General features: G+C 43.0%; 1 protein-coding gene and 1 pseudogene across 1 annotated transcript; both read right to left on the bottom strand.

Annotated features, from left to right (window-relative positions):
• Positions 1-537: 537 nt before the first annotated feature.
• IHO1 (interactor of HORMAD1 1) lies at positions 538-27,653 on the bottom strand. The gene is made up of 7 exons (XM_053598841.1): positions 27,643-27,653; positions 25,388-25,562; positions 22,793-22,956; positions 5,098-5,146; positions 4,817-4,904; positions 1,969-2,072; positions 538-1,641 (listed from the first exon to the last, which is right to left on the bottom strand). Exons 1-7 carry the CDS (start codon positions 27,651-27,653, stop codon positions 538-540), a joined length of 1,695 nt encoding a protein of 564 aa, XP_053454816.1.
• LOC128592351 (ER membrane protein complex subunit 8-like) lies at positions 7,473-8,619 on the bottom strand (annotated as a pseudogene).

Genomic DNA, 27,653 nt, shown 5'->3' with positions numbered 1-27,653 from the left:
ATATCCTGAGGCCCAGAAAGGTATTGGTCACATATAGGGAATATTTTGAAAACCAAAATCATTGGGAGTCATGCTGCTGCAGCAATGGTTTTATGAGACCCCTTTTACTACTCAATATTCCATAAGGAAGCCTGCCCCTTTCACCAAGCAATGCCCCACCACAGGCTACTGCCCCCAGCTCACATCACTGCCATCTTTATGTTTCATTCCAATAAATAAGGATGACTTATTCCTTATGCCCTTTGTCATGCTTAGCACCTTGGTTTTCCGGAGTGCTGGACCTGCCCTTGCATGCCACTGACCCCATGGGTCCCAAGTAGGCTTCAGTGTCTTTCTGCTGTTGGTTAGGCTAAATGTTCTGCAATTTGTTTTTCTTTCTTTTTTTTTTTTTTGTTTTTTTTGGCCGGGGCTGGGTTTGAACCTGCCACCTCCGGCATATGGGACCGGCGCCCTACTCCTTGAGCCATAGGTGCCACCCTGCAATTTGTTTTTCTAGCTGAGACCAATAAACCATCAGCTAAAGTCACTGAGGGCTGGTCAGAAGCCATCATCACTGCTATCAAAACCCAAGTCATAGAGCAAATTCTTTCCTGGATCCTTGCACAGAGAGGGCTCTGAACTTCCAAGGTTGAGGTCACTGAACCAGCTCATCTGATGATCCCTCTGGGAACTGCTGGAAAGCAGGCTGTTGTCTTGGGAAGAGGACTGGCTGAGCTGCAAGAGGCTACCTTGCCCTGTCTTTGCTGTCTTACTGGGCATTGCCTTTGCTGTCTTACTGGACATGACTGTACCTCCCAGAATAGGGCAGACTGACTTTGTGAGACTCTTGGGGCCCTGTGGATGTAGGGGCTGAGCAAGAGGTTCCTGCTGCCCCATGAGGGGCTTTTGTGAACCAGAAACTGAAGAATGAAGACTTTGATATTTAGAACTGAAAGCACAGGTCTTGCTTGGGGTTTGTTCTCTCTTCTTGGCTAGGAGCCTACCTCTGTGGGCTTTCCTGGGCTGCTGCTTCTTGCCTTTTCTCCCTCTTTCTACAGTCCTGCCTTTCTGTTTAATCGCCAACTGTTCACATGGGTCACACAAAAACATGCTTTTGGCTTGACATTTTTGGCAGGCATTCTTAATGCTGGTTGCAAAGTTGTTAAAATCCATAGACTTGAATGGTGAGGTTCCTTGGGAAACTGGGTCCCTGTCACCAGAGACCTTGTGGCATAGGATGCTGGAGCTGTTGTTCTTCGGATCTGTTTTAGTAATGGCCCAAATCTTGCAGTTAGTCTGCACTGCCTTGTCCTTTACATCACCCCAGACACTTGATTCTCCAGGCTGCAGGGAGCCTACACTAGGATTCCATGAAGCAGGGAGGGGCCGGGCCTGCCATAAAACTTGTTCCTTAGAGATGTATTTTTCCTGCCTGGTAAGATTGAGGCTCTGGGCCAGAGGTGGCGATGTCTGAGAAGTGTTGTCTTTCACATGCCCAGGTACCCGAGGCACTGAGATCAGACTCTTCAGCTCTGCTAAGACACTGGGCACATTCAGCTGGCCTATCTTGTCACACAGCTGCTGGAAGTCCTTATTCTGCTGGGCAACTAAAGTTTCAAGGTGCTTCAAGTTTGATTTCATTTCTATAAACTCTGCTTGTCTCTGGGGACAGAAAGTGGGAAAGAAGAGAATGGTAGACAGTGCAAGTTAGAATGCATAATAAAGTGTGAGAACAGACCAATAGATGTGCTACCAGAATCAAGGCTTTCTCCTTGCAGGACACCTCACAGGGTTAGCACAACTACACACTGAAATTGGACCCCTGGGGCCCATATAATGCCAAGAAACCTTGGGGAAGGAAGCTAACCCATACCCTGGCCGATTACCAAGGGGCTTTTGCTGAAAATTTGCAACTTTAAAGGTGTCTCTGTGGGTTTAATGACAAAGCCAAATATGCCCTGGAGGAAAGGGGCTGAAATTTATACTTACAGCTTCAAATCTCTTCTGCATCTCAAGGATGGCCTGCTGCATGTTGCCTTTGTCCTGTACTGCCTCAAATACCAGGTCATTTTGGGCTTGAGCAGTCTCTTGCACTAAATAAAGGACAATGACAATTCACCTCATGAAGACTATGGTTGCCCCACCTACCCAGACCCCAACAGTGAAAGGGAGCAGCTAGATGTACACATGGACCATTTGAATCTTCTCTGCTAGTATCCAGGGCTCTGTCCTCCTAGACCAGAGTGGTTACTCCAGTCTCTTCTTCCTTCCTTTCCTAGAAGATTCTGGCCAGGCCAGACGCAAACCCAGCACTTGCTAGGGACCTTTAGAATCTGTTGCCCAGATGACAGCACCAGTTTCCTCCATGGCCCTCCTTTTTGGACCCATCATCAGAATGGTATTTGTAGAATGACCCCTCTAAAACCTTCAGAGAAACTTTCAATGGTACCTACTAGTCACTAGACAAAATCTAAATCTTTAAATTGGCTAACATGACCTGGGCTCATTTCCCCTTATCTACTTCTCCTCCTCCTTGTACCGAGGCTCTGTTTGCTGAATAATTTCTTCTTACCACTGGCCTTTGTGCAAGCTGTTTCCTCAGCTTGGAATTGTCCTGCTTCTATCCCTGTCACCCACCTCTCCCCCCAAACACCAGTTTAGTCCAACTAATTCCTATTCTTCCGTCTGCTCTCAGCAGTCATCTCTCAGAAAACACCATTTCCCACTCAGCTTGGCTGCTCCTTCTCTGTTGATGGCACCGTATGTGTGCCCTACCCTCACTTATAGCCCTCCACTTAACTTATCCTGTTTACTGTTGGTCCCAAATAGACTAGGGGACTGGGTGCTAACCACATCAGGATTGATAACTGATTTTCCTCTATTGCTTTTTAATTTTATTTTTCACAGGGTAGGTTCCCTAGGATGCATGAAGAGAATCTATACATACACATACATATTTTATTTAACAACACATTGTATTGCAATTAATCATTGCCATTCTCTTGCTAAACTATTGGTTATTTCAAGTTGCTCTTACATTGGTCAACAAATGTTTAATGAGCACATAAAATAATTCCAGGCAATATGGATATAACAGTGATCCAGGCAGATAAAGCCTTATTGAAATTAGTCTTATCAGAGAAAATAGGTAGTTAATGAGTAATTATACAAATTACTCTTTATAAATATAATAAATCCTCTAAAGGAAAGTATACCAAGGTTGAGACCATGTTACTGCAGACCTAGTCAATCTCAGGGGTAAGATTTCCCTAAAGAACTGATATTATCACTAACCTAAGGGGGAAAGAATGTTGGCAACAGAAGAAAGAGTGTGTTCCAGAAAGAGGAACCATGTGATCAATGCAGCTGAAGCACGATGAGAACAAGGCTGGAAGGCAGGCTATGGGCCATGGAAAGATCGGACTTGCTTCTAGACTTTATTCACAGAGAACAGTTAAGCAGAAAGTTTGCATGATTACATTTTCTTATTAAAAAAGAACTCTGGCTTGGTGCCTGTAGCTCAGTGGTTGTGGTTAGAGCACTGGCCACATACACCCGGGGCTGGTAGGTTCGAACCAGCCTGGGCCTGTTAAACAACAATGACTATTACAACAACAACAACAACAACAAAATAGTCAGGCATTGTGGCAGGCACCTGTAGTCCCAGCTACAAGGGAAGCTGAGGCAAGAGAATCGATTAAGCCCAAGAGTTTGAGGTAGATGTGAGCTGTGACACCACAGCACTCTACTGAGGGCGACAAAGTGAAACTCTGTCTCAAAAAAAAAAAAAAAGTAAATCACTAATTGGCAGAGTAGAGGTTTTTACAAACTACAAACTATAACTAAAACGGAAATTCAGAATGATATTGTAGTCTGGTGTGGTGTCTCACACCTGTAATCCTAGCACTCTGGGAGGCCAAGGCCGGCAGATCACTTGAGCTGAGGGATTCGAGATCAGCCAGAGCAAGAGTGAAATCCCATCTCTACTAAAAATAGAAAAAATTAGGCAGGCATTGTGGTAGGTGCCTGTAGTCCCAGCTACTTGGGACACTGGGCCAGGAGGATCGCTTGAGCCCAAGAGCTTGAGGTTGCTGCAAGCTATGAAGATGCCGTAACTCTTAACCCCAGGTTGGCAGAGTGAGACTGTCTCAAAAATAAAATAAAATAAAATAAAAATAAAAAAGAGAATAATGGGGCGGCGCCTGTGGCTCAGTGAGTAGAGTGCCTGTCCCATATACTGAGGATGGTGGGTTCAAACCTGGCCCCACCAAAATGCAACGACAGCAACAACAAAAAAACACCCCAACAAAAAAGAAAATTGGGTTATCACTCTGTGATTTCTCCCCATGTGCATAGTAAATAAATCCTTTCTTTAAAAAAAAAAAAAAAGAGAATAATGATGTGATGTTCTACAGAACTGCTCTCATTGTAACCAAGGAAGAATGGCAGGTGACTGGAATATTTCTAACTCCTAAGGGGATTGTGTCTCTATAGACAGCACAGGCAGTAATTCAGTTCGGATTCAGGGATGCTGCTGATTCATGTCAGTCAGTGACATGAGAAACCTGGTAGAGCTACATGGGAGGCAGCAGGGTTACTGGATGGGGATTAGTGTTTCACAAAAAGGCATCCAGAGACCACAGTTGTCATGTAGAGGGGAGTCCCACTACCTAGCTGATTGAGCTCCACATTTCTTTAGGACTAACCTCACATACCCACTCTCTCATCTGAAACCCAGTATGGAACCTCACCACTGGAAACCTGGCTGAGGTCAGAAAGTTCATGTTTATCTCTTGCCAGTACCCTCTGCTGATAACCTCAAACATGAGGCACTCACATGTCTTGGCCACAGTCCCCAAAGAATCCAAAATAGATTGGCTTCTTAAACTAAGATGTTCTTCAGACTTTTCCACAGATGTCTGCAACTAAGAAATGCAAAATTAATAAAGAATTCACTGACTGTTGCTTTATTTTATTAACTGGGAGAATTGTCATTTAATGATTTTAAAAGTTAGTTTAAATATTGCTCTGCTATGTGAACTAAAGCCAATACAATATAATTATCAAACTTCTTAAAATGTAAGATGTTCTAATTCCTTGAAATGTAGTTATACTTACCCTATGAATGCTTTCTGTAACATGGGAAACAAAGTTGTATAGAGTCTCACTAGAATAGGAGAGAAAAAGGAAAATCAATCTTTGTGAAATACTAAAGTGATATGTATTTTAACAGAATTGATTCCATAAAATATGGCAGATTTCCAACTCTTCTGGCATCAAAACACTGCTTGATCAGAGTTGGAGACTCAAACCTGAGAAATCTTAGCACCCAATAATTTCTACCCTTTTCTTTTTATGATCCACTTTATATGTACCTTTTTCTGATAGAACAAATAATAGACATTTATTGTAAGTAATATCTGATTTTTTTCACTATTTGTTAAGAGAAAATAGTGAGAGCTATATTATAAACCTTTTGATAGGTTATATCAATTGTTACAAATTTCCTTCATGTAGTCAAAGACAACAGTAGGAAAGGTACCATTCTCTGAACTCTTACACAAAATAAAAAAGAAAAAATGCAATGGTGCCATAAATTTCCCCATCAATTTCTTAAGACTGGGATAGAGAATTTGACCAAATGTTCTAAGTATTAAAATTACAGACATCGCTGTATACAACTTGAAGAGTCTTAAGTTTTTTCTTTTTCTGAATACAAAAGAAACTATTATTTTGCAGATATAGATTTAGAACCATTTCCATGACCATGCAAGTCAATTAAGAGTTGGGATTGAGTCTTGCTTTTTAAAGATAATCATAGCACTGCTCAAATTTTCCTTTCTTGATTTTACAGGTTTGTAAGCTTTCTGGTTGGTTGAGAAGCAATGAACTGTATTCTCATGCATGTTCTCATTACCAACAATGTTTTACCCTTAATGATAAAAGTTTCTTAGGCAACAGTGGCGTCACTCCCACTGTGCAGTGTCACCACAGCTGTGCCGACACCAAGGGGAAAGTGCAATGCATGGACCCGCTGTGTGACCACTGAAATAGCAGTACATAGCTTCTCACTAGCACACTATGCATCTGCCCTGATCACAGAATGATTGCGTGACACAGACTCAGGACAAAAACTCACACATTCATTGGAGTATAAGATGTTGTCTTATGGTCTTTTGTTGATGTTGTTAAAAATAGTACATAGGCGGGGTGGCGCCTGTGGCTCAGTGAGTAGGGCGCCAGCCCCATATACCGAGGGTGGTGGGTTCAAACCCAACCCTGGCCAACCTGCAACAAAAATTACCTGCAGTGCATCTTACAAGGGTATATGTGAATCCTAGTAAATGTGGAATGTAAAGGTCTTAGCAAAATAACTTAGAAAATGCTATGAAAGCTATGTTAACTAGTGTGATGAAAATGTGTCAAACGATCTATGAACCAACTGTATGGTGCCCCATGATCATATTAATGTACACAGCTATGATTTAATAAAAATAAAAAATAAATAAATAAATAAATAAAAAATTAGCTGGGTGTTGTGGTGGGCGCCTATAGTCCCAGCTACTCGGGAGGCTGAGGCAAGAGAATTGCCTAAGCCCAAGAGCTGGAGGTTGCTGTGAGCTGTGACTCCATTGCACTCTATGGAGGGCGACGGAGGGAAACTCTGTCTAAAAAAAAAAAAAAATAGTACATAGGCCTAAAAATGTATTCTCTCCAGATTGCAAAAGGTTAGTTAAAACTGTTTAATCCATCCACTTTGTGGATGTACTGATATTAGAGAGCTATCTATAAAGAAATACACCATACACCATATACTAATATTAGAGTTACCTATAAGGTATGTTCCCTATATGAACATAGGTAGGTATGTTTCCTATAACTAAATACCATGCACTTTTGAAGTTACTCACTTATGACCAAATCTAGAACAAGCAAAAATAGCTTTGATTTGGAAGATTATAGTAACATACAACCAGGAAAAAACCCACAGGAATGGTTGGATTACATAGTCTGTACCTCTTCTAGAGATTCTACCTTAAAAGATGGCTAACACTCTATCCTGCCCTCTCTCAAGGAATATGCCACTTGTTAAAACTCTCAGCTTTCTCATACAGGCTACAAGATACTCTATTTACATTTAAAAATATATTTTCTGGCTCGGCGCCCATAGTGCAGTGGTTACAGTGCAAGCCACATGCACCCAGGCTGGTGGGTTTGAACCCTGCCCGGGCCAGCTGAAACAATAATGATAACTGCAACAAAAAATAGCCAGGCATTATGGTGTGCGCCTGTATTCCCAGCTACTTAGGAGGCTGAGGCAAGAGAATCACATTAAGCCCAAGAGTTGGAGGTTGCTGTGAGTTGTGATGCCATGGCACTCTACTGAGGGTGACAGAGTAAGACTCTGTCTCAATAAATAAATAAATAAATAAAAATAGGTTTTTCTTCTTCAGCTTAGCGGAAATTCCCAGACAAGTCACTATGGTGTCTGCCTAGCACAGGGGCAGAACAGCTTTATTGATCTCTGGATTTGTCCAGTCATTTCGAATGTCATCCAAATGGTTATCAAAATCCACGAGTGTTTCGTAGGACCAGATACCAGGAGTGATGCCAAGATCTTCTGTGTCTTTGCCCAGTCCCTTTGTAGTAGTCATGGTGTGGGTCTCTGCATTACAGCCTGTTCTCATGGTGCTCATACAGATGAATCGTAGGTGCTGTGCAGTCCATTGTAAACTTGGTGTTGTCCACCATGATGAAAGCCATGTTGTGGAAGCCCTCAGTGATTCTGGAGGCCACCTTCTCTGCAACTTGGTTGAGACTGGCATCCTTTGCTTGTTCATTAGCTTGATAATAACCAGCAATCACATAGCTATTATCTTTGCACCAAGAATCAATCAGGGTGGGGAAACTTCCGACTTGGGTCTTCCCCTTTGCCAGAAGCTCTGGTGCTTTTTACTCCTGCATTCCTTTCTGTCTAATAAAATCCTATCTTACAACACACACACACACAAAAAGAGGCTCAGTGCCCATAGGACAGTGGTTACACCAGCCACATACACCAAGGCTGGCAGGTTCAAGCCCAGCCCAGGCAAACAACAATGACAACTGCAACAAAAAATAGCCAGGCATTGTGGCAGGTGGGCTCTTGTAGTCCCAGCTACTTGGGAGGCTGAGGAAAGAGAATCGCTTTAGCCCAGGAGGTTGAAATTACTGTGAGCTGTGACGCCACGGCACTCTACTGATGGTGACATAGTGAGACTCTCAAAAAAAAAAAAGAAAGAAAAGAAAGAAAAAGAAAAAAATCGATCAGAGTGAGAGCCACCTCCAGCTTGGGGGCTAGGGCCAGCAGAAGATAGGGATACAATCCACGAAGAGGGTATGGTGAGCTCCAGGGCCACCCAGGGGGAGGTACTCTTTGCACAGCTTCTGCTTCTCAGCCATCAGGAGTCTATTGATGGTGCAGTGCGGGTACTTGGCACCAAGCTAAACCATCTTGCAGTAGGTCTAGGTGGTCAGTTCACTGTGGGCATGCTGAACCCAGAAGGGGCCCAGATGCCCCAGGCGAGAGGCTGAGGCTTGAACTTGTGGTGCCTCAGTGGAGAACAGGACCAGGAGGTTGTGACTGCCTGACACAGCCATGGGCTGGTGGGGGCCCCTACATAGGCCTGGTCCACCTTGGGCCTTGACTCCTCCTGGAAGCCACTGCCTCAGACTCCACTAGCACTTCTGCTGGTTGCCAATGTAAAGTGGTCCCTCTAGCACCTGCCAGAAAGCAGCCCAGCCCACTTTATATGTATCTTAAATTAGGTTAAATTATAGCAGCTGAAGTGGTTAGCCATTTCCTCCTTATCAACAACACTAACATCAGTGGCTTCTTTCTGGTAGTCTAGAATTTGTGGATACATCTTAGTCTTATTTTGACTATAAAAATGACAGTATAAAAACAATTCTGGGGAAAAAATACATCACCCAGGCTGGAGTACAGTGGTGCCATCACAGTTTATTATAATTTCAAATGTCTGGGCTCAGGTAATCTTCCCACCTCAGCCTCCTGAGTAGCTAGAACTACAGGTGCATGGAGCCATACCTGGCTAATTAAAAAAAATTTTTTTTTGTAGTGACCAGAGTCATTACAAAATTCTTAGAGTTATAAAGGGCGTTTTGTTATGTTGTCCAGACTGGTCTTGAATTCCTGTGTTCAAGAGATACTCCTGGGCTATGTGCGTGGTGGTTCACTCCTGTAATCCCAACACTCTGAGAGGCTGAGGCAAGCAGATCACTTGAGCTCACCAGCCTGAGACCAGCCTGAGCTAGAGTGAAACCTCATCTCTAAAAACAGCGGGGCTCCTACAGTCCCAGCTACTGGAGAGGCTGAGGCAAGAGAATCTTGAGCCTGAGAGTCTGAGGTTGCTGTGAGCTATGACAACACAGTACTCTACCGGGGTGACAAAGTGAGACTCTTGTCTCAAAAAAAAAAAAAAAAAAAGAGAGAGATACTCCCACCGTGGCCTCCCAAAATGCTGGGATTACAGGCATGAGTCACCACATCCAGCCAATATCTTGGTTTTCAAAAAGACTCAGGGTGGCGCCCGTAGCTTAGTGAATAGGGTGTGGGCCACATACACTGAGAGTGGTGGGTTTGAACCTGGCGCAGGCCAGCTAAACAACAATGACAACTGCAACAACAAAAAAATAGCTGGGTGTTATGGAGGGCACCTGTAATCCTAGCTACTTGGGAGGCTGAGGCAAAAGAATCTTTTAAGCCCAAGAATTTGAGGTTGCTGTGAGCTGTGACGCCACAGCCCTCTACCAAGGGTGACATAGTGAGACTCTGTCTCAAAAAAAAAAAAAGACTCAGACATGGATTGTTATTAACAAAACTTGACAGATTTTATTGCTTTAATCTATAAAATATAAATGCAAATATCAAATTTTGAAACCCCAGCAGACAACTTTTCACACCATGTCTTTTGGTGGCTCTACCAAACCAACTTTAAAAGGAGGGTTTCCAGGAATCTACAAATCATATCCTTTTTTTTTTTTTTTTTTTGAGACAGAGTCTCAAGCTGTTGCCCTGAGTAGAGTGCCGTGGCATTACAGCTCTCAGGAACCTCAAACTTGGGCTCGAGTGATCCTCTTGCCTCAGTTTTTCTATTTTTAGTAGAGGCGGGGGTCTCACTTTTGTTCAGGCTGTTCTTTTAATTCATGAGCTCAAGCAATCCACCCACCTCAGCTTCCCAGAGTGCTAGGATTACAGGCATGAGTCACTAGGTCTGGCCGAATCATATGCTTTATATGAAAGAGACTAGAACATTACTTCAAAATATAAAAATATTAAAAATAGGCTCAGCACCTGTAGCTCAGTGGGTAGGGTGCCAGCCACATACACTGGAGCTGGCGGGTTTGAACCCAGCCCAGGCATGCTAAACAACAATGACAACTACAACCAAAAACTAGCCAGGTGTTGTGGTGGGTGCCTGTAGTCCCAGCTACTCAGGAAGCTGAGGCAAGAGAATTGCTTGAGCCCAAGAGTTGGAGGTTACTGGGAGCTATGACACCAGGGCACTCTACCGAGGGTGACATAGTGAGACTCTGTCTCAAAAAAAAAAAAAAAAAAAAATTTTTTTTTTTTTAAATAAAAAAGTTAATATGTTGGGTGGTGCCTGTGGCTCAACAGAGTAGGGCGCCAGTCCCATATGCTGGAGGTAGTGGGTTTAAACCCAGCCCCAGCCAAAAACTACAAAAAACAAAAACAAAAACAAAAACAAAAAAAAAGTTAATATGTTAAGGACAGAATATTATTACATTTTAAAAGTAGAGAACAAGAAAGAATACCCAGAAATGAAAAATAGCAAAAATTTTAAAATTGAATACAATAAGTTAGAAGATATAAATAAATATGATAGAAAATAGAAAAAACCCAAAGAGATGGAAGGTAAATGAAAGGTTAAAGAAAATTGGAGGATCAATTTAGGAGACCCAGCACATTCCCAAACCTCAGAATGAGGAAAGAATGAAAATAGAGATATAATACAAGAAAAAGTCCCAGAACTGAAGTAAAAAGTTTATAGACTAAAAGAAACTATTCAATCCCCACACAATATAACATGCTACATTAAGGTATGTTACTGTAAACTTCCAAAATTCTACAAATAATTAGAAGATCCTAAAAACTTCCAGGAAGAAGTACTCAAGTGATATATACAGTTTCAGCAATCAGAATTCCATCCGACCTCTTAAAAGCAACATAGGAAGTGATAAGACAATGCAACAATAACTTAGAATTTTTTTTTTTTTTGAGACAGTCTCAAGCTGTTGCCCTGGGTAGAGTGCCGTTGTGTCACAGCTTTGAGTTTGCAACCTCAAACTCCTGGGCCCAAGCGATTCTCTTACCTCAGCCTCCCAAGTAGCTGGGATTATAGGCGCCCATCACAACACCCAGCTATTTTTTTTTTTTTATTTTTTGTAGAGACAGAGTCTCACTGTACCGCCCTCAGGTAGAGTGCCGTGGCGTCACACGGCTCACAGCAACCTCTAACTCCTGGGCTTATGCGATTCTCCTGCCTCAGCCTCCCGAGCAGCTGGGACTACAGGCGCCCGCCACAACGCCCGGCTATTTTTCTGTTGCATTTTGGCTGGGGCTGGGTTTGAACCCGCCACCCTCGGCATATGGGGCCGGCGCCCTACTCACTGAGCCACATTTTTTTTTTCTAGAGACAGAGTCTCACTTTACTGCCCTCGGTAGAGTGCCATGATGTCACAGGACTCACAGCAACCTCCAGCTCTTGGGCTTCCGCGATTCTCCTGCCTCAGCCTCCCGAGCAGCTGGGACTACAGGCGCCCGCCACAACGCCCGGCTATTTTTTTGTTGCAGTTTGGCCGGGGCTGGGTTTGAACCCGTCACCCTCAGTATATGGGGCTGGCGCCCTACTCACTGAGCCACAGGCGCCACCCCTACCCAGCTATTTTTTGGCCCAGGCTGGATACGAACCTGCCAGCTCCAGTGTATGTGGCTGGTGCCCTAGCTGCCTGAGCTACAGGTGCCAGAGCTCCTGCAGCCATCAAGCACCATGAAGACAGGAGCCACACTTTAAGAATGAAAGACCAGAATACTGGGAGGAAGCAGGTCCTTCAGGACCAAGAAACTAACATTCTAGCCATGTCCACAAGTATTATTAGTTTTGGTATTATTAGTTTTTTTTTTAATTTTTTATTTGTTTTTATTAAATCATAACTGTATACATTGATGCATTTAGGGGCTCAGTGTACTGATTTGATATACAATGTGAAATGCTTACATTGAACTGATTAACACATCCATCACAATTATACTCTTAATAGTTTTGAAATGTACTATTGCATCATGCACATTAGGTGAGGTCCCCCCAAATCCTCTCCCTCCTCCCCTCCCTTCTCTTTCCTCCTCCTTTCTCCTTTCATTCTGATGCAAATGTCTCTGTTGTAAAGTAATTTTTGATCATCTGGGTATATACCTAGCAGAGGAATTGCAGGACTGAGCTATAGGTCTACTTTTAGTTCCTTGAATATTCTCCAAACTTCTTTCCAAAATGGTTATATTAGCTTCAATTCCCACCAGCAGTGAAGAAGTGTTCCGTTCTCTGCACATCCACACCAACATCTGTAGTTTCAAGATATTGTGATGTGGGCTAATCTTAATTAGAATTAGATGATATCTCAAAGTGGTTTTTTTGTTGTTTGTTTTTGACACAGAGTCTTACTATGTTGCCCTGGGTAGAGTGCCGTAGCATCACAGCTCACAGCAACCTCTTGGGCTTAAGCAATTGTCTTGCCTCAGCCTTCCTAGTAGCTGGAACTATAGGCGCCCACAAGCCTAGCTATTTTTTTGTTGTACTTGTCATTGGTTTTAGCTGGCCCAGGCCAGGTTCAAACCTGCCAGCCTCAGTGTATGTAGTCCATGCCCTGCCCACTGAGCTACAGGCACTGTCTCTCAAAGTAGTTTTTATTTGCATTTCTCTGATGATTAAAGATGATGAGCATTTTTTCAAGCATTTGTAGGTCATGCACCTGTCTTCATCAGAGAAGTTTCTGTTCAAGTCTCTTGCCCACATAGAAATAGGGTTATTGGGTGGTGCCTGTAGCTCAGTGGGTAGGGAGCTGGCCCCATATACCAAGGGTGGTGGGTTTGAACCCAGCCCTGGCCAAACTGCAACAAAAAAGTAGCTGGGCGTTGTGCCAGGTGCCTAAGTCCCAGCTACTTGGTAGGCTGAGGCAAGAGAATAGCCTAAGTTCAGGAGTTGAAGGTTGCCGTGAGCTGCGATGCCACAGCACTCTACCAAGGGTGATAAAGTGAGACTCTGTCTCTAAAAACAAAGAAAGACAGAAAGACAGAAAGAAAGAGAGAGAGAGAGAAAGAGAGAGAGAGAGAGAGAGAGAGAGAGAGAGAGAGAGAGAAAGAAAGAAAGAAAGAAAGAAAGAAAGAAAGAAAGAAAGAAAGAAAGAAAGAAAGAAATGTGGTTATTTATTCTTTTCTAATTGATTAGTTTGAGTTCTCTGTGGATTCTAGTTATCAGACCTTTGTCGGAAGCATAACCTGCAAAAGTCTTTTCCCATTCTGAAGGTTGTCTGTTCGTTTTACTTACTGTGCTCTTGGCTGTGCAGAAGCTTTTTAGTTTGATCAGATCCCAATAATGGATTTTTGGTGTTGCTTCAATTGCCTAAGAGGTCCTCCTCATAACATATTCTCCCAGGCCGATTTCTTCAAGTGTTTTCCCTGCACTCTCTTCCAGCATTTTTTTTTTTTTTTGAAGTTTTTGGCTGGGGCTGGGTTTGAACCAACCACCTCAGGTATATGGGGCCCATGCCCTACTCCTTGAGCCGCAGGCACCACCCTCTTCTAGCATTTTTATAGTTTCATGTCTTAAGTTTAAATCTTTTATCCAGTCAGAATGAATTTTTGTTAATGGTGAAAGGTGGGGGTCCAGTTTCAGTCCCTTACAGGTCACTAGCCAGTTCACCCAGCAATATTTGTTAAATAGGGAGTCTTTCCCCCACTGAATATTTCTGATAGGTTTGTCAAAGACCAAATGACGATAAGAAGCTGGGTTCTTCTCTCAGTTCACTATTCTGTTCCACAAATCTACTTGTCTGTTTTTGTGCCAGTAAGTTTTATTCTTTGGGGGTGGGGGATGGAGTCTCAAGCTTTCGCCCTGGGTAGAGTACCACAGCATCACAGCTCACAGCAACCTCAAACTCTTGGGCTTAAGGAATTCTCTTGCCTCAGCCTCCCAAGTAGCTGGGACTATAGGTGTCTGCCACAACGCCAGGCTATTTTTTTGTTGTTGTTGCAGTTGTCATTGTTATTTTTGAAGGCCCAGGCCAGGTTCAAACCCACCAGCCCCAGTGTATGTTGATGGGTGCCTTGTCCACTGAGCTAAGGGAGCTACCAGTACCATGCTGTTTTAATCACTATAGATTTATAGATTTATAGAAAAAAACCTCGAATAGCCAATACATTACTTGGAAATAAAAACAAATCAGGAGGTATCACGTTACCAGACTTCAGGGTATACTATAAATCTATAGTATCAACAATACAAAAGAGATGGAAAGTAAATGAAGAAAAAAAAAAGATTTCTAATTCTTTCTGCTTGAGTCTAGGAAGGTGGTGTGCTTCCAGATATTGGTTCATTTCCTTCAGATTTTCATATATCTGGGAATAGAGTTTTTTGTAATAATCATTGAGGATTTTTTGAATTTCTGAGGTATCTGTTATTTCTCCTTTATTGCTTCTTCTTCTTTTTCTTGGGGGGGCGGGGGACAGAGTCTCACTATGTTGCCCTGGGTAGAGTGCTGTGGTGTCACAGCTCACAGCAACCTCAAACTCTTGGGCTTAAGAGATTCTCCTGTCTTAGCCTCCCAAGTAGCAGGGACTACAGGTGCCCGCTGCAATGCCTGGCTATTTTTTGGTGTAGTTGTCATTATTGTTTGGCAGGCCCAGGCCAGATTCGAACCTGCCAGCTCCAGCATATGTGGCTGGCACCCTAACCACTGAACAACAGGCATCGAGCCTCCTTTATTGTTTCCCATAGATGATATTAGAGATTTTACTTTTCTGTTTCTGGTTAGGTTGGCCAAAGGTTTATCAATTTTATTAATTTTTCCAGAAAACTAACTTTTTGTTTCATTGATCTTCTAAATGATTGTTTTGTTTTCATTTTCATTTAATTCTGCCCTGATTTTGGTTATTTCTTTTCTTCCACTGGGTTTGGAGTTGGAATGTTCTTCATTTTCCAGTTGCTTGAAATGATCCATTAAGTTGTTGACTGTCTCTCTTTCTGTTTTCTTGATGAAGGCTTCCAATGGTAAAAATTTCCCTCTTAGGACTGCCTTTGCAATATCCCATAGGTTTTGATAATTTCTGCCTTCATTATCATTTTGTTCAAAAAATTTGGTGATTTCATTCTTAATCTGGTCTTTGACCCAGCTATCATTCAGCTTAAGATTATTTAGTTTCCAGGCGGTGCCTGTGGCTCAGTGAGTAGGGTGCCGGTCCCATATGCCGGAGGTGGCAGGTTCAAACCCAGCCCCGGCCAAAAACCACAAAAAAAAAAAAAAAAAAGATTATTTAGTTTCCATGACTTTGTTTGAGTATGAAGATTCCTGCTGCTGTTGAGTTCAATTTTTATTCCATGGTGGTCCAAAAAGATACAAAGAATAATTTGTATTCTTTTAAATTTGCTGAGGTTAGACTTGTGTCCTAAGATATGATCAATTTTGGAAGATGATCTGCGGGCTGATGAGAAGAATGTATATTCAGTTTTATTAGGATGAAAGGTTCTGTAGAAGTCTGTTAAGTCCATTTGTTCTAGGGTCAGTTTTAAGTCTAATATTTTTTGTTTAGTTTCTTCTTGGAGGATCTATCAAAAACTGTCAAAGGGGTGTGAAAATCTCCAACTATTATAGTGCAGGAAGATATCAAGTTGTTCATCTCCATTAGGGTTTGCTTTATAAATTGAGGAGCATTCTGGTAGGGTGCATAAATGTTAATTATCAAAATCCCTTCATGTTGGGTGTTTCCCTTGACAAATATGTAGTGACCATCCTTATATTTCTTTATCTTTGTTGGTTTAAAGTGAATTGTATCTGCAAATAAAATTGTAGCCCCTTCTTCTGATTTCCATTTGCCTGTCCATCCCTTCACCCTGAGTCTATTTTTATCCTTTAAGGTAAAATGAGATTTTTTTTTTTTTTTTTGGTAGAAACAGAGTCTCACTTTATCGCCCTTGGTAGAGTGCTGTGGCATCACACAGCTCACAGCAACCTCCTGGCCTTAGGCAATTCTCTTGCCTCAGCCTCCCGAGTAGCTGGGACTACAGGCATCTGCCACAATGCCCTGCTATTTTTTTGTTGCAGTTTGGCTGGGGCCAGGTTTGAACCCACCACCCTCAGTATATAGGGCTGGTGCCTTACCCACTGAGCCACAGGTGCCATCCATAAAATGAGATTCTTTTTTTTTTTTTTTGGTAGAGACAGAGTCTCACTGTACCACCCTCGGTAGAGTGCCATGGAGTCACACAGCTAACAGCAACCTCTAACTCTTGGGCTTACGCGATTCTCTTGCCTCAGCCTCCCGAGTAGCTGGGACTACAGGCACCCACCACAACGCCCGGCTAATTTTTTGTTGCAGTTTGGCCGGGGCTGGGTTTGAACCCGCCAGCCTCAGCATATGTGGCTGGCGCCCTACTCACTGAGCCACAGGCGCTGCCCAAAATGAGATTCTTGTATGCAGCAGATATCTGGTCTGAGTTTATGCATCCAGTCAGCCAACCTGTGCCTCTTTAGAGGACAAGTTAAACCAATCACATTAATTGAGAGAATTGATAAGCCTGGTAGTGTTTTGGGTGTCATGTTTTTCGAATGTCCAGTGGACATTTTTAATCCTTTCACCACTGTGGAAGTTGGGATTTGTTCAAAGATTTCTGAGTGAGTTTATTTTGGTCATAGAGAATTATGCTGGTCATTGTGGAGGATGGGTCTGAGAATATCCTGGAAAGCTGATTTAGTTATGGCAAATTTCTTCAACAAATGTATGTCATTAAAGTATTTGATTTCTCCATCACAAATAAACTCAGTTTAGCTGGATACAGGATCCTAGGCTGAAAGTTTTTTTTTTTTTGTAGAGACAGAGTCTCACTTTATAGCCCTCGGTAGAGTGCCGTGGCCTCACACAGCTCACAGCAACCTCCAACTCCTGGGCTTAAGTGATTCTCTTGCCTCAGCCTCCCGAGTAGCTGGGACTACAGGCGCCCGCCACAACGCCCGGCTATTTTTTGGTTGCAGTTTGGCCGGGGCTGGGTTTGAACCCACCACCCTCGGTATATGGGGCCGGCGCCTTACCGACTGAGCCACAGGCACCGCCCTTTTTTGTTTTTTTTTTAGAGACAGAGTCTCACTGTACCGCCCTCGGGTAGAGTTCCATGACATCACACAGCTCACAGCAACCTCTAACTCTTGGGCTTACGCAATTCTCCTGCATCAGCCTCCGGAGCAGCTGGGACTACAGGCACCCGCCACAACTATTTTTTGGTTGCAGTTTGGCCAGGGCTGGGTTTGAACCTGCCACCCTCGGCATATGGGGCTGGCGCCCTACTCAATGAGCCACAGGCGCCGCCCTGAAAGTTGTTTTGTTTTAGGAGATTGAAGGTTGATGACCACCCTCTTCTGGTTTGAAACATTTCAGCTGAGAAATCTGCAGTCATTCTGATATTTCTCCCTTTGTAGGTGATGCTTTTCTTATGTCTGGCTACTTACAGAATTTTATCCTTCATCTTAACTTTGGCAAAGTTAATCACAATGTGTCTAGGAGATGCTTTATTTGGATTGAGACTTGCTGGGGTTCTGAAACTGTCTGCTATCTGAAGCTCTGTATCTCTTGCCATGCTTGGGAAATTCTCCTCCATAATCTCTTGGAGTAGAGCTTCTGTACCTTTAGGACCATCCTCTTCTCCTTCAGGAATTCCTATAAGATAAATATTTGATCTTTTGGAGTGATCCCACAACTGTCTCAGGGAATGATCAGTTTTTTCTCTCCATTTGTCTGCCTCTTTGAGCGTTTGGGAATGTTCAAAAGCTTTATCTTCAATTTCAGAGATCGTTTCCTCTACTTGGTCAACTCTATTACTGAGGATGTCTACCGTATTTTGGAGCTCCTCAAATAAATTTTTCTTTGCCTTGAGCTTTGCTATCTCTTTTCTCATTATGTCCATATCTTTGGTGACTTTATCTTTGAATTCATTAATTTCTTGAGACAATTTTAAAACTACTCTTTGGATTTCAATTTCTAACTTTTCTTCCATTCTATTCATCTTACTTTCCATCCATATTCTGAATTTAATTTCTGAAATTTCAGCCATTTGTCTATGCATGGCATCTTCAGTTGTATCTCCTTTGTTATTCCTTGGGGGGTGGGGTTGATCTGCTCTGGTTATCCATGTTCCTTTGGTTCTGTACCATGTTTATTTTCCACCATTTGGTTATTAAAACTGGTGAGATTTAATTGGGGTTCCTAGGTAGTAGAGATAATCAGCCCTTAATCAAAGTGCTAGGCTTTGTAATTTACCTTATCCCCTACAACCTTACAAAGGCCCCTTTCAGAGTTTTGGCCAGAGACTCTGAGGACCTATTGGTGAGATAGCACAAGCTAGCTCTGTTTAGATATCAGCCAACCTCTACCCTATCCTAAGAACCACGATATTAGGTTTAAATCTCAGCTGTGGAGAGATACAGACAGCTATGGGGCCCCGCACCCACCCTTCAGTTCTTTTCCACTATAGAACTTTGAAGGGAAACCTCAGTGTGTCCCCTGATGGACAGCCCCAGACACGAGTTCTAATCAAAATTCTCTTAGGCAGTACAAATCCTGCTCAACAGAGAGGGATCCAAGGGTCTCCAACAGTACAATTGGACCCAAGGGGTCCACTTCCCTGCCTGCCAGACTCAGTCCACACTTTTTTTTTTTTTTTTTTTGTAGAGACAGAGTCTCACTTTACTGCCCTTGATAGAGTGCTGTGGCGTCACACGGCTCACAGCAACCTCCAGCTCTTGGGCTTACGTGATTTTCTTGCCTCAGCCTCCCAAGCAGCTGGGACTATAGGCACCCGCCAAAATGCCTGGCTATTTATTTTTGTTGCAGTTTGGCTGGGGCTGGGTTTGAACCCGCCACCCTCCCTACTCACTGAGCCACAGGCGCCGCCCTCAGTCCACACTTGTGTCTGCTTCTCTGCTTGCCACCCAGTTGGAGCCATTCTCAGCCCATGCCTGGCAAGCCTTTGCTCGCCAGCCCAGTTGGAGTCAGGGGACCATGCCCCTCCCACCCAGCAAGCCTCTGCGGGCCAGCCCAGATGGAGTCAGGGGACCATTCCCCTACCCACTAGGCAGCTTGCCGGCTCTGTTGGAGTCAGGTGATCACACCCTTGCCCTCAGGTCTTGGTCTACACTGGCAAGCCTCTGCTTACTGGCCCACCTGGGGCCAGGGACCCAAGCCTGAGCCCTGCTCGCTGAACTCAGTCCACACCAGGCAATCACTCTCCTGCTTATGGGCGTCATCAAGTGGGGGTTCTGCACCCCCTCCCACCAGACACAGCATGAACTGAGGGTCAACACCACAACAGGCTGGGCAAAGTCATAACCAGGGGACTGCTCCTCCTCCCACCTAATGTCCCTTTCTTCCCATGTCCTGTTTTTCCCCCAACAGTCAAAGATTCCATCCCGATGTTTGAAGGTCCACACTGTGCCCAGATCTCTCAGGAAAAGACCAAACACTCTGCACTCAGTCTGCCAGGAGAGGAGGGAAGGGTGGGAGTTTGGAATTGTGGGGGGAAAATATTTGTTCAGTTTTATGCCTGGTGAGGTGGTCTCTAGGTTCATAAGTGGGACCTCCCTGGAGAAAGAGACCTGGTGTTTAGCAGCTCTCTCCAGTGAGGTAAAATGAGAGGTCTTTTGTTCCCTGCTCCCTCAGAGAGCCCGTAGCAGCCCTTCCCCCTGGGGGAAGGGTTTCCTATCCTCTAGTCAACAGGCTTTGTACCTGTAATTTGTTTGCTTGAATGATATTCCTTGGAGTCACAGCTTGCCGAACTTCTTTCTTGGCTCAGCTTCTCACGTTTGGCTTCATAGAGTCCAGTTCTGTCCAGTTTTTTTCCCTCTGGTCAGGGGCATCTGCCGAGGGTTGCTACTAGTCAGCCATCTTCCCAGAATTCAGTATTATTAGTTTTTGTTTGTTTTAAATTTAGCCATTATAATGGATGCTCAGTAATATCTCATTGTGATTTTAGTTTGCATCTCCATAAGGGTTAATGATGTGGAGGATCTATTTGTGTGTTTAATTTGCCATCCTTACATTTTCATTTTGCATTTGCACCTATTCTCTTTGAGTTTGTAGATTGTCTTGTCTTTCTCTTAGTAGTGTCTTAGCAAAGCAAAATTTTTTTTTTATTTTTGAGTCTCATTTTGTCGTCCTTGGTAGAGTGCTGTGGCATCACAGCTCACAGCAAACTCCAGCTCTTGAGCTTAGGTAATTCTCTTGCCTCAGCCTCCCAAGTAGCTGGGACTACAGGTGCCCGCCACAACGCCTGGTTATTTTTTTGTTGTAGTTGTCCTTGTTGTTTAGCAGGCCCAGGCTGGGTTCAAACCTGCCAGCCCCAGTGTATGTAGCCAGTGCCCTAACCACTGACCTACAGGCGCCGAGCCAGCAGAGCAAAATTTTTAAAATTTGATTTAAAAAACCCCAGAGAACTCAAAGTTGGATCATTCATACTTTGAATTCTGGTTTCCTTCTCGAATCTACCTGCTACAAGGAAATATTAAGAACTTCAAACCAATGTTTAAAAGTTTATTTTTTAGCTGCAGATATCTTATTCAAACAAATTATAAACCAAAAGCCTAGAGAACAAAATATTAAGACTGCTTTGACTGAAGAAGTAAAAAGGTAGTGATAGCTTGCTCATTTGCAGTCTGCTACTGTAGACATAAGGAACCTCTAAAAAACCAATAGGGTTCTAGATCTTAAATTCCTAGGGGAAATGTCTATCAATGTCTGGGAAATATTAATAAATCAACAGAATTAAAAACTTCAAATAGCAATGAAAAAGTGTAGCCTATAGTTCCAGCTGCTTGGGAGGCTGAGGCAAAAGAATCTCTTGAGCCCAAGAGTTGGAGGTTGCTGTGAGCTGTGATTCTATAGCACTCTACCAAGGGTGACAAAGTGACACTCTGTCTCAAAAGAAAAAAAAAAGAATTCTGCATTATATTATTCTTTTTATTTTTTTTTTTTTTGAGACAGAGTCTCACTATGTTGCCCTCAGTACAGTGCTGTGGCATCATAGCTCATAGCAACCTCAAACTCTTGGGCTTAAGAGATTCTCTTGCCTCAGCCTCCCAAGCAGCTGGAACTACAGGCACCCACCACAATGCCTGAGTATTTTTTGTTGCAGCTGTCATTGTTGTTTAGTAGGCCGGGGCCAGGTTCGAGCCTGCCAGCCTTGGTGCATGTGGCCGGCACCGAAACCACTGTGCTAAGGGTGCCGAGCCTGAATTATATTCTTGACCCTGTAATAAATAATGTTATCTAACTTCCTAATCCTGATGACCTGAAAAGAAAAAAAATTAAAGGACAGAATTTTAGGCAGAATAAATATAACATTCTTTTTCTTTTTCTTTTTTTGAGATAGAGTGTCATTTTGTCACCCTCAGTAGCGTGCGGTGACATCATAGCTCATAGCAACCTCAAACTCTTGGGCTCAAATGATCCTCTTGCCTCAGTCTTCTGAGTAGCTGGGACTACAGGCACCTGCCACAGCACCGGCTATTTGTTCTTTTTTTTTTTTTTTTTTCTTTTTAGAGACACAGTCTCACTTTATTGCCTTAGGTAGAGTGCTGTGGCATCACAGCTCACAGCAACCTCCAACTCCTGAACTTAGGCGATTCTCTTGCCTCAGCCTCCTGAGTAGTTGGGATGATAGGTGCCCAACACAATGCCCAGCTATTTTGTTGTTGCAGTTTGGCTGGGGCCGGGTTTGAACCTGCCACCCTCGGTATATGGAGCTGGTGCCCTACCACTGAGCCACAGGCACTGCCCAGCACTGGCTATTTCTTTAGAGACAAGGTCTCGCTCTGGCTCAGGCTGGTCTCGAATCTGTGACCTCAAGCAATATACCTGCCTGAGCCTCCCAGAGTGCACCCAGCCCTATAACATTACTTTTCAAAGAGACCAAGATTGTGGCAGTGACCAATCACATCGACAAGAAGACAAAGAGTAATTATTAGATCAACTACAAAGGCAATAGTTTTATGCAGCGTTTAATTATGTGTCAACTTGACTGGGCTAAGAAATGCCCTGATAACTGGTAAAACATTATTTCTGGGTATGTTTATGAGTATGTTTCCATAAGAGATTAGCATTTGAATTAGAAGACAAAGAAGAGACCAAAAATGAATGTGGGTGGTTATCACCTAATCTGTTGAAGGACAAAAATAGAATAAAAAGGCAAAGGAACAGCAAATTCACTTCTGTTTGTCAGCTGGGACATCCATCTTCTCCCGCCCTTGGACACCAGAGCCCCTGGTTCTCAGGCCTTTGGGCTTAGACTGAATATACCATCTTTCCTGGTTCCCTAGTGTGCAGATGCAGCCTGGAGCCTCTTGGCCTCCATAATCTTGTATGCCAATTCCCATAATAAATCACTGATATCAGTTGAACTATTTTATTATTGACACTTTGTTTCCTGTTTTGTTCAGAGAAGGTGAGCTGTCTTATCCACTTGAAAGGTTTACATACCTGTCACATTTGTCTTTTGTTCTTTTCTTTTTCTCCTCAAACTGCTCCAAGAGTCCTTTTGATTTTCCAACTGACAAAGCAGGAGGAAATAAGCCTCCATCTTTTATATCTCCTCCAAACAGCTGGGGTTTTGCCTGGTACTTTGTGAAAATAGTAGGTTCACTCTGTTAAATGAAAAAAAAAATGTAGCATTTCACACATAAAAATATGTATTGTGCTCACTATTTTCTGTACAATCACATTTAAGTACAAACCACATTGCTAAAAAACAACACAGTATGTAGTATTTTCTTTTTATTTCTGTATACAACAGAAAATTATATTTTAAATAAAGCAACTCCTCCAGCTGGGCAATGTAGTTCAGTGGTTATCCCAGCCCTGCACACCAGAGCAGCAGGGTCAAGCCTCGCCTGGGTCTGATTAACAAAAGAAATTCTAATAGATAAATAAAATAAAGCAACTCTTTTTTTTTTTTTTGAGACGGAGTCTCACTTTTTTCTCCTCGGTAGAGTGCTGTGGTGGCACAGCTCACAGCAACCTCCAACTCCTGGGCTTAGGTGATTTTCTTGCCTCAGCCTCCCGAGTACCTGAGACTAAAGGCGCCTGCCACAATGCCCAGCTACTTTTTTGTTTCACAGTTTGGCCGGGGTTGGGTGCGAACCTGTCACCCTTGGTATATGGGGCCAACACCCTACCCACTGGGCCGCAGGCACCGCCCGCAACTCTTCTTATTAATATAGTTTGTCTTAACAGATTAAAGATATTTAAAATGTCTGCTAAAAGGGCTTATAGTCAATCACATAAATTTAAAGGCAACAACAAAGAATTATTTATGCTGAGATGATGTGTTAAAGTTTTCATATTACTAAGTTAAACTCAAATTGCCGTTGCTCAACAGCTAGTGAACTAAAGACACGTTGAGAAGTTTGACGTGAACTGCACAGGGGGCATGATGCCACATGATAAGCCATTTTCTGTATTCATAGGCAAAACTTACTGGGATACATTCAGGGAATTAATTCTACTCTTTCATATCACTAGAGACCAATTTGTATACTGAAAGACTTGTCTCAGAGCAAATTCTACTAACTTAAAGCATTGTCCTAATCTTACTTATTAATTCTCCTTTTAATGCCAATAAGTCTATTTTTTATGTATCAGTATTTTAATTTTCCTAGTCATAAGAGCTGCTGCAATCATAGGCCAATAAGTCTTTATATAAAAATAAACCTAGTTCCAGACCCCATTTCTGATTCATAAGAAAAGATTGCCTGATTTATAAAAATCAAGGATTTAAGAGACTCAGTTCTTCATTCTGGCCCTCATTCAATAACTTGGGCCTCAGAATCCTCATTTCCTCTTTCTTTAAGGACATGATATAGTATAGTTGACTGAAGTCCACAAAGTACATGAAGTTTCTTAGAAAAAAATGTCCAACTAAAATAAAATTTATGTTACTTTATTCCTATTCTTATAAAAATACTTTTCTCTTGGCTCAGCGCCTGTGGCTCAAGAGGCTAAGGCATCAGCCACATACACAAGAGCTAGCAGGTTCGAATCCAGCCTGGGCCCGCCAAACAACAAAGATGGCTACAACCAAAAAATAGCCAGGCGTTGTGGTAGGTGCCTATAGTCCCAGATACTTGGGAGGCTTAGACAGGAGAATCACTTAAGCCCAGGGGTTGGAGGTTGCTGTGAGCTGTGATGCCACAGTACTCTACCCAGGGTGACAGCTTGAGGCTCTGTCTCAAGAAAAAAAAAAAAAATACTTTTCTCTTACGAAATTCTCACAAGCAATATAGACTAGTCTCAAGAGTGTCATGTAAGGCCAGGTGCAGTGGCTCATGCCTGTAATCCTAGCACTCTGAGAAGCTGAGGCAGGTAGATTGAGGTCACAGGTTCAAGACCAGCCTGAGCAAGAGCGAGACTCCATCTCTAAAAATATCCAGGTATTGTGTCAGGTGCCTGTAGTCCCAGCTACTTGGAAGGCTGAGGCAAGAGAATTGCTCGAGCCCAAGTGTTTGAGGTTGCTGTGAGCTATGATGTCACAGCACTCTACCAAGGGTGACAAAGTGAGACTGTCTCAAAAAAAAAGAAGAGAAGAAAAATCTGCAAATATAAATAGTTTTCTATTTCAGACTACCAAGTCAAATGAATCACCAGTCAAGCACAAATCCACTTAGGAGAATAATTCTTTTTTTTCTTTTTTTTAAGACAGAGCCTCAAGCTGTCACCCTGGGTAGAGTGCCGTGGCATCATAGCTTGCAGCAACCTCCAACTCCTGGGCTCAAGCGATTCTCCTGCCTCTACCTCCCAAGTAGCTGGGACTACAGGAGCCCACCACAATGCCCAGCTATTTTTTTCTCTTTTGCTTGCAGCCATCATTGTTGTTTGGCGGGCCCGGGCTGGATTTGAACCTGCCAGCTCTTGTGTATGTGGCTGGCGCCTTAGCTGCTTGAGCCACAGGCGCCGAGCCAGGAGAGAATTCTTAAAAGATGTACAATTCTAAAATATATTCCAATAGAATATTCTTTATAGCTTGTCTCCAGGATGACTGTGAAATATGTGCAGAGAAATTCTGAAAATCAGACTCACTTCTAGCGAATTCTGCTGTGACCGTTTTGGATATCTCAGGTGGGTACCAAAGTCCAAGGGTGCTAACATGGTCTCTGAATTTTCTGGACAGAACTGAGATCCAAAGAGGAATTGAGAATCACTGAGACTAGAGTAATCAGTCTGATTATTAATCCAATTAGATGACTTAGTGGTCCTGAAATTAAGCAAGAAAAGTGTATTAAGTGGACAAATATCTTGAACAAATGAAATCATAGTTCACAACTATTTCAGAATATTTTGGATAGACTGCTAACTTGTACCTGCGAAGAAACACAAGGAAATTTTGACTTCCATACATTTTGATTACAAACTGGGGAAGAACCAGATAGAAATTCAAACAGAAAGGACGGACACTATTATTTCTTATATAATAGCATTCTGAACTTTAACACCATTTTAGAGATCAAAGTTCATAAAATGTTAAGGATTAAGAGAATATTATCTTTTTTTCTTATTTCACGATACTTTTCCTAGGGATAGAATATTATCCTTTTTTTTTTTTTAATTTAAGAGATAGGGTCTCACTCTGTTGCCCATGTTGGAGTGCAGTGGTATTATCATAGCTCACTGTAGAGTTGAACTTCTGCTTTAACCTCCCAAACAATAGGGACACTTGCATGCCACTAGGCCCAGCTAATTTTTTTTTTTTTTCAGATTGGCCAGGGATGGGTTCAAACCCACCACCCTCGGTATATGGGGCCGATGCCCTACTCACTGAGCCACAGGCACTGCCCAGGCCCAGCTAATTTTTAAAAGAATTTTCTTAGAAGGCCAGTGCAGTGGCTTATGCACTCTGGGAAGCCCAGGCGGGTGGATTGCCTGAGCTCACAGGTAAGTGACCGGCCTGAGCCTAAGCGAGACCTAATCTCTAAAAATAGCTGGGCGTTGAGGCGGGTGACTGTAGTTCCAGCTACCTGGGAGGCTGAGGCAAGAGAATTGCTTGAGTCCAAGAGTTGGAAGTTGCTGTAAGCTATGATGCCACAGCACCTCTACCAGGGGTGACAAAGTGAAACTCTGTCTCAATAAAAAAGGGCTTGGCGCCCATAGTGCAATGATTACTGCACCCGCCACATACACCAAGGCTGGTGAGTTCAAATCCAGCCCGGACCAGCTAAACAACAACTGCAACCAAAAAATAGCCAGGCATTGTAGTGGGCGCCTGTGGTCCTAGCTACTTGGGAGGCTGAGGCAAGAGAACTGCTTAAGCCGAGGAGTTTGAGGTTGCTGTGAGCTGTGATGCCACAACAACCTCACACAAAAAAAAAGAATTTTCTTAGAGATGAGGTCTGTGTTACTCCAGCTGGTCTAAACTCCAGGCCTCAATCAATCCTCCCATCTCAGCCTCCCAAAGAGCTGGGATTACAGGTGTGAGCCAACATGCCCAACAAGAATATTACCTTTTTTTTTTTTGAGACAGAGTCTCACTTTGTTGCCCTTGGTAGAACGCCATGGCGTCACACCTCACAGCAACTTCAAACTCTTGGGCTTAAGCAATTCTCTTGCCTCAGCCTCCCAAGTAGCTGAGACTATAAGCACCTGCCTCAATGTCCAGCTATTTGGTTGTTATGGTACTTTGTCATTGTTGTTTGGCAGGCCCGGGCTGGCTTCAAACTCACCAGCCCCCTAGCCGCTGAATCTTCTAAGCCCAAGAGGTGGAGGTTGCTGTGAGCTGTGACGTGACGGCACTCTACCCGAGGGCGGTACAGTGAGACTCTGTCTCTACAAAAAAAAAAAAAAGAAAAGAAAAAGTAGGTGGGCATGCAAAGAAAAAATAGATTCTGTTCATTAAGGGAATAAATAAAATAAGGAATATTCATTACCAGATGCAGCAACCAGTAGAAGTTAGATTTAAATGTAATCACATGGATAAGTCTCAATAACATATTTTTGAATACAAAACAATCAAATGATCTATTATAGATCATTTATGTAAATTAAAAAACCTACATCATACACACACAACAAATATGTAACTGAATGTATTGGAAGGATATGCACTCTCCTAGAGGGTGTACCTAAAGGGAAGGAAGGGAACAGGGCTCAGGGACAATAGCATTCATAATAAAGCAAATGTAAGATAGGCTTTGATATGGACTGAATGTGTTCCCTCTTCCCAAATTCATGTGGTGAAAATGGCATCTGGAGATGGGCCTTTTGAGAGGTAATTGTGGTCAGATGAGGTCCTGAGGATGGGGCACTCATAATAGAATTAATGTCCTTATAGGAAGAGATACCAGTAGTTCAT

The sequence above is a fragment of the Nycticebus coucang genome, chromosome 8, assembly GCF_027406575.1.
Source record: "Nycticebus coucang isolate mNycCou1 chromosome 8, mNycCou1.pri, whole genome shotgun sequence".
NCBI classification, from domain to species: domain Eukaryota; kingdom Metazoa; phylum Chordata; class Mammalia; order Primates; family Lorisidae; genus Nycticebus; species Nycticebus coucang.
The sequence above is the reverse complement of the archived record's forward strand: the minus strand, read 5'-3'. Positions and strand labels throughout refer to the sequence as shown.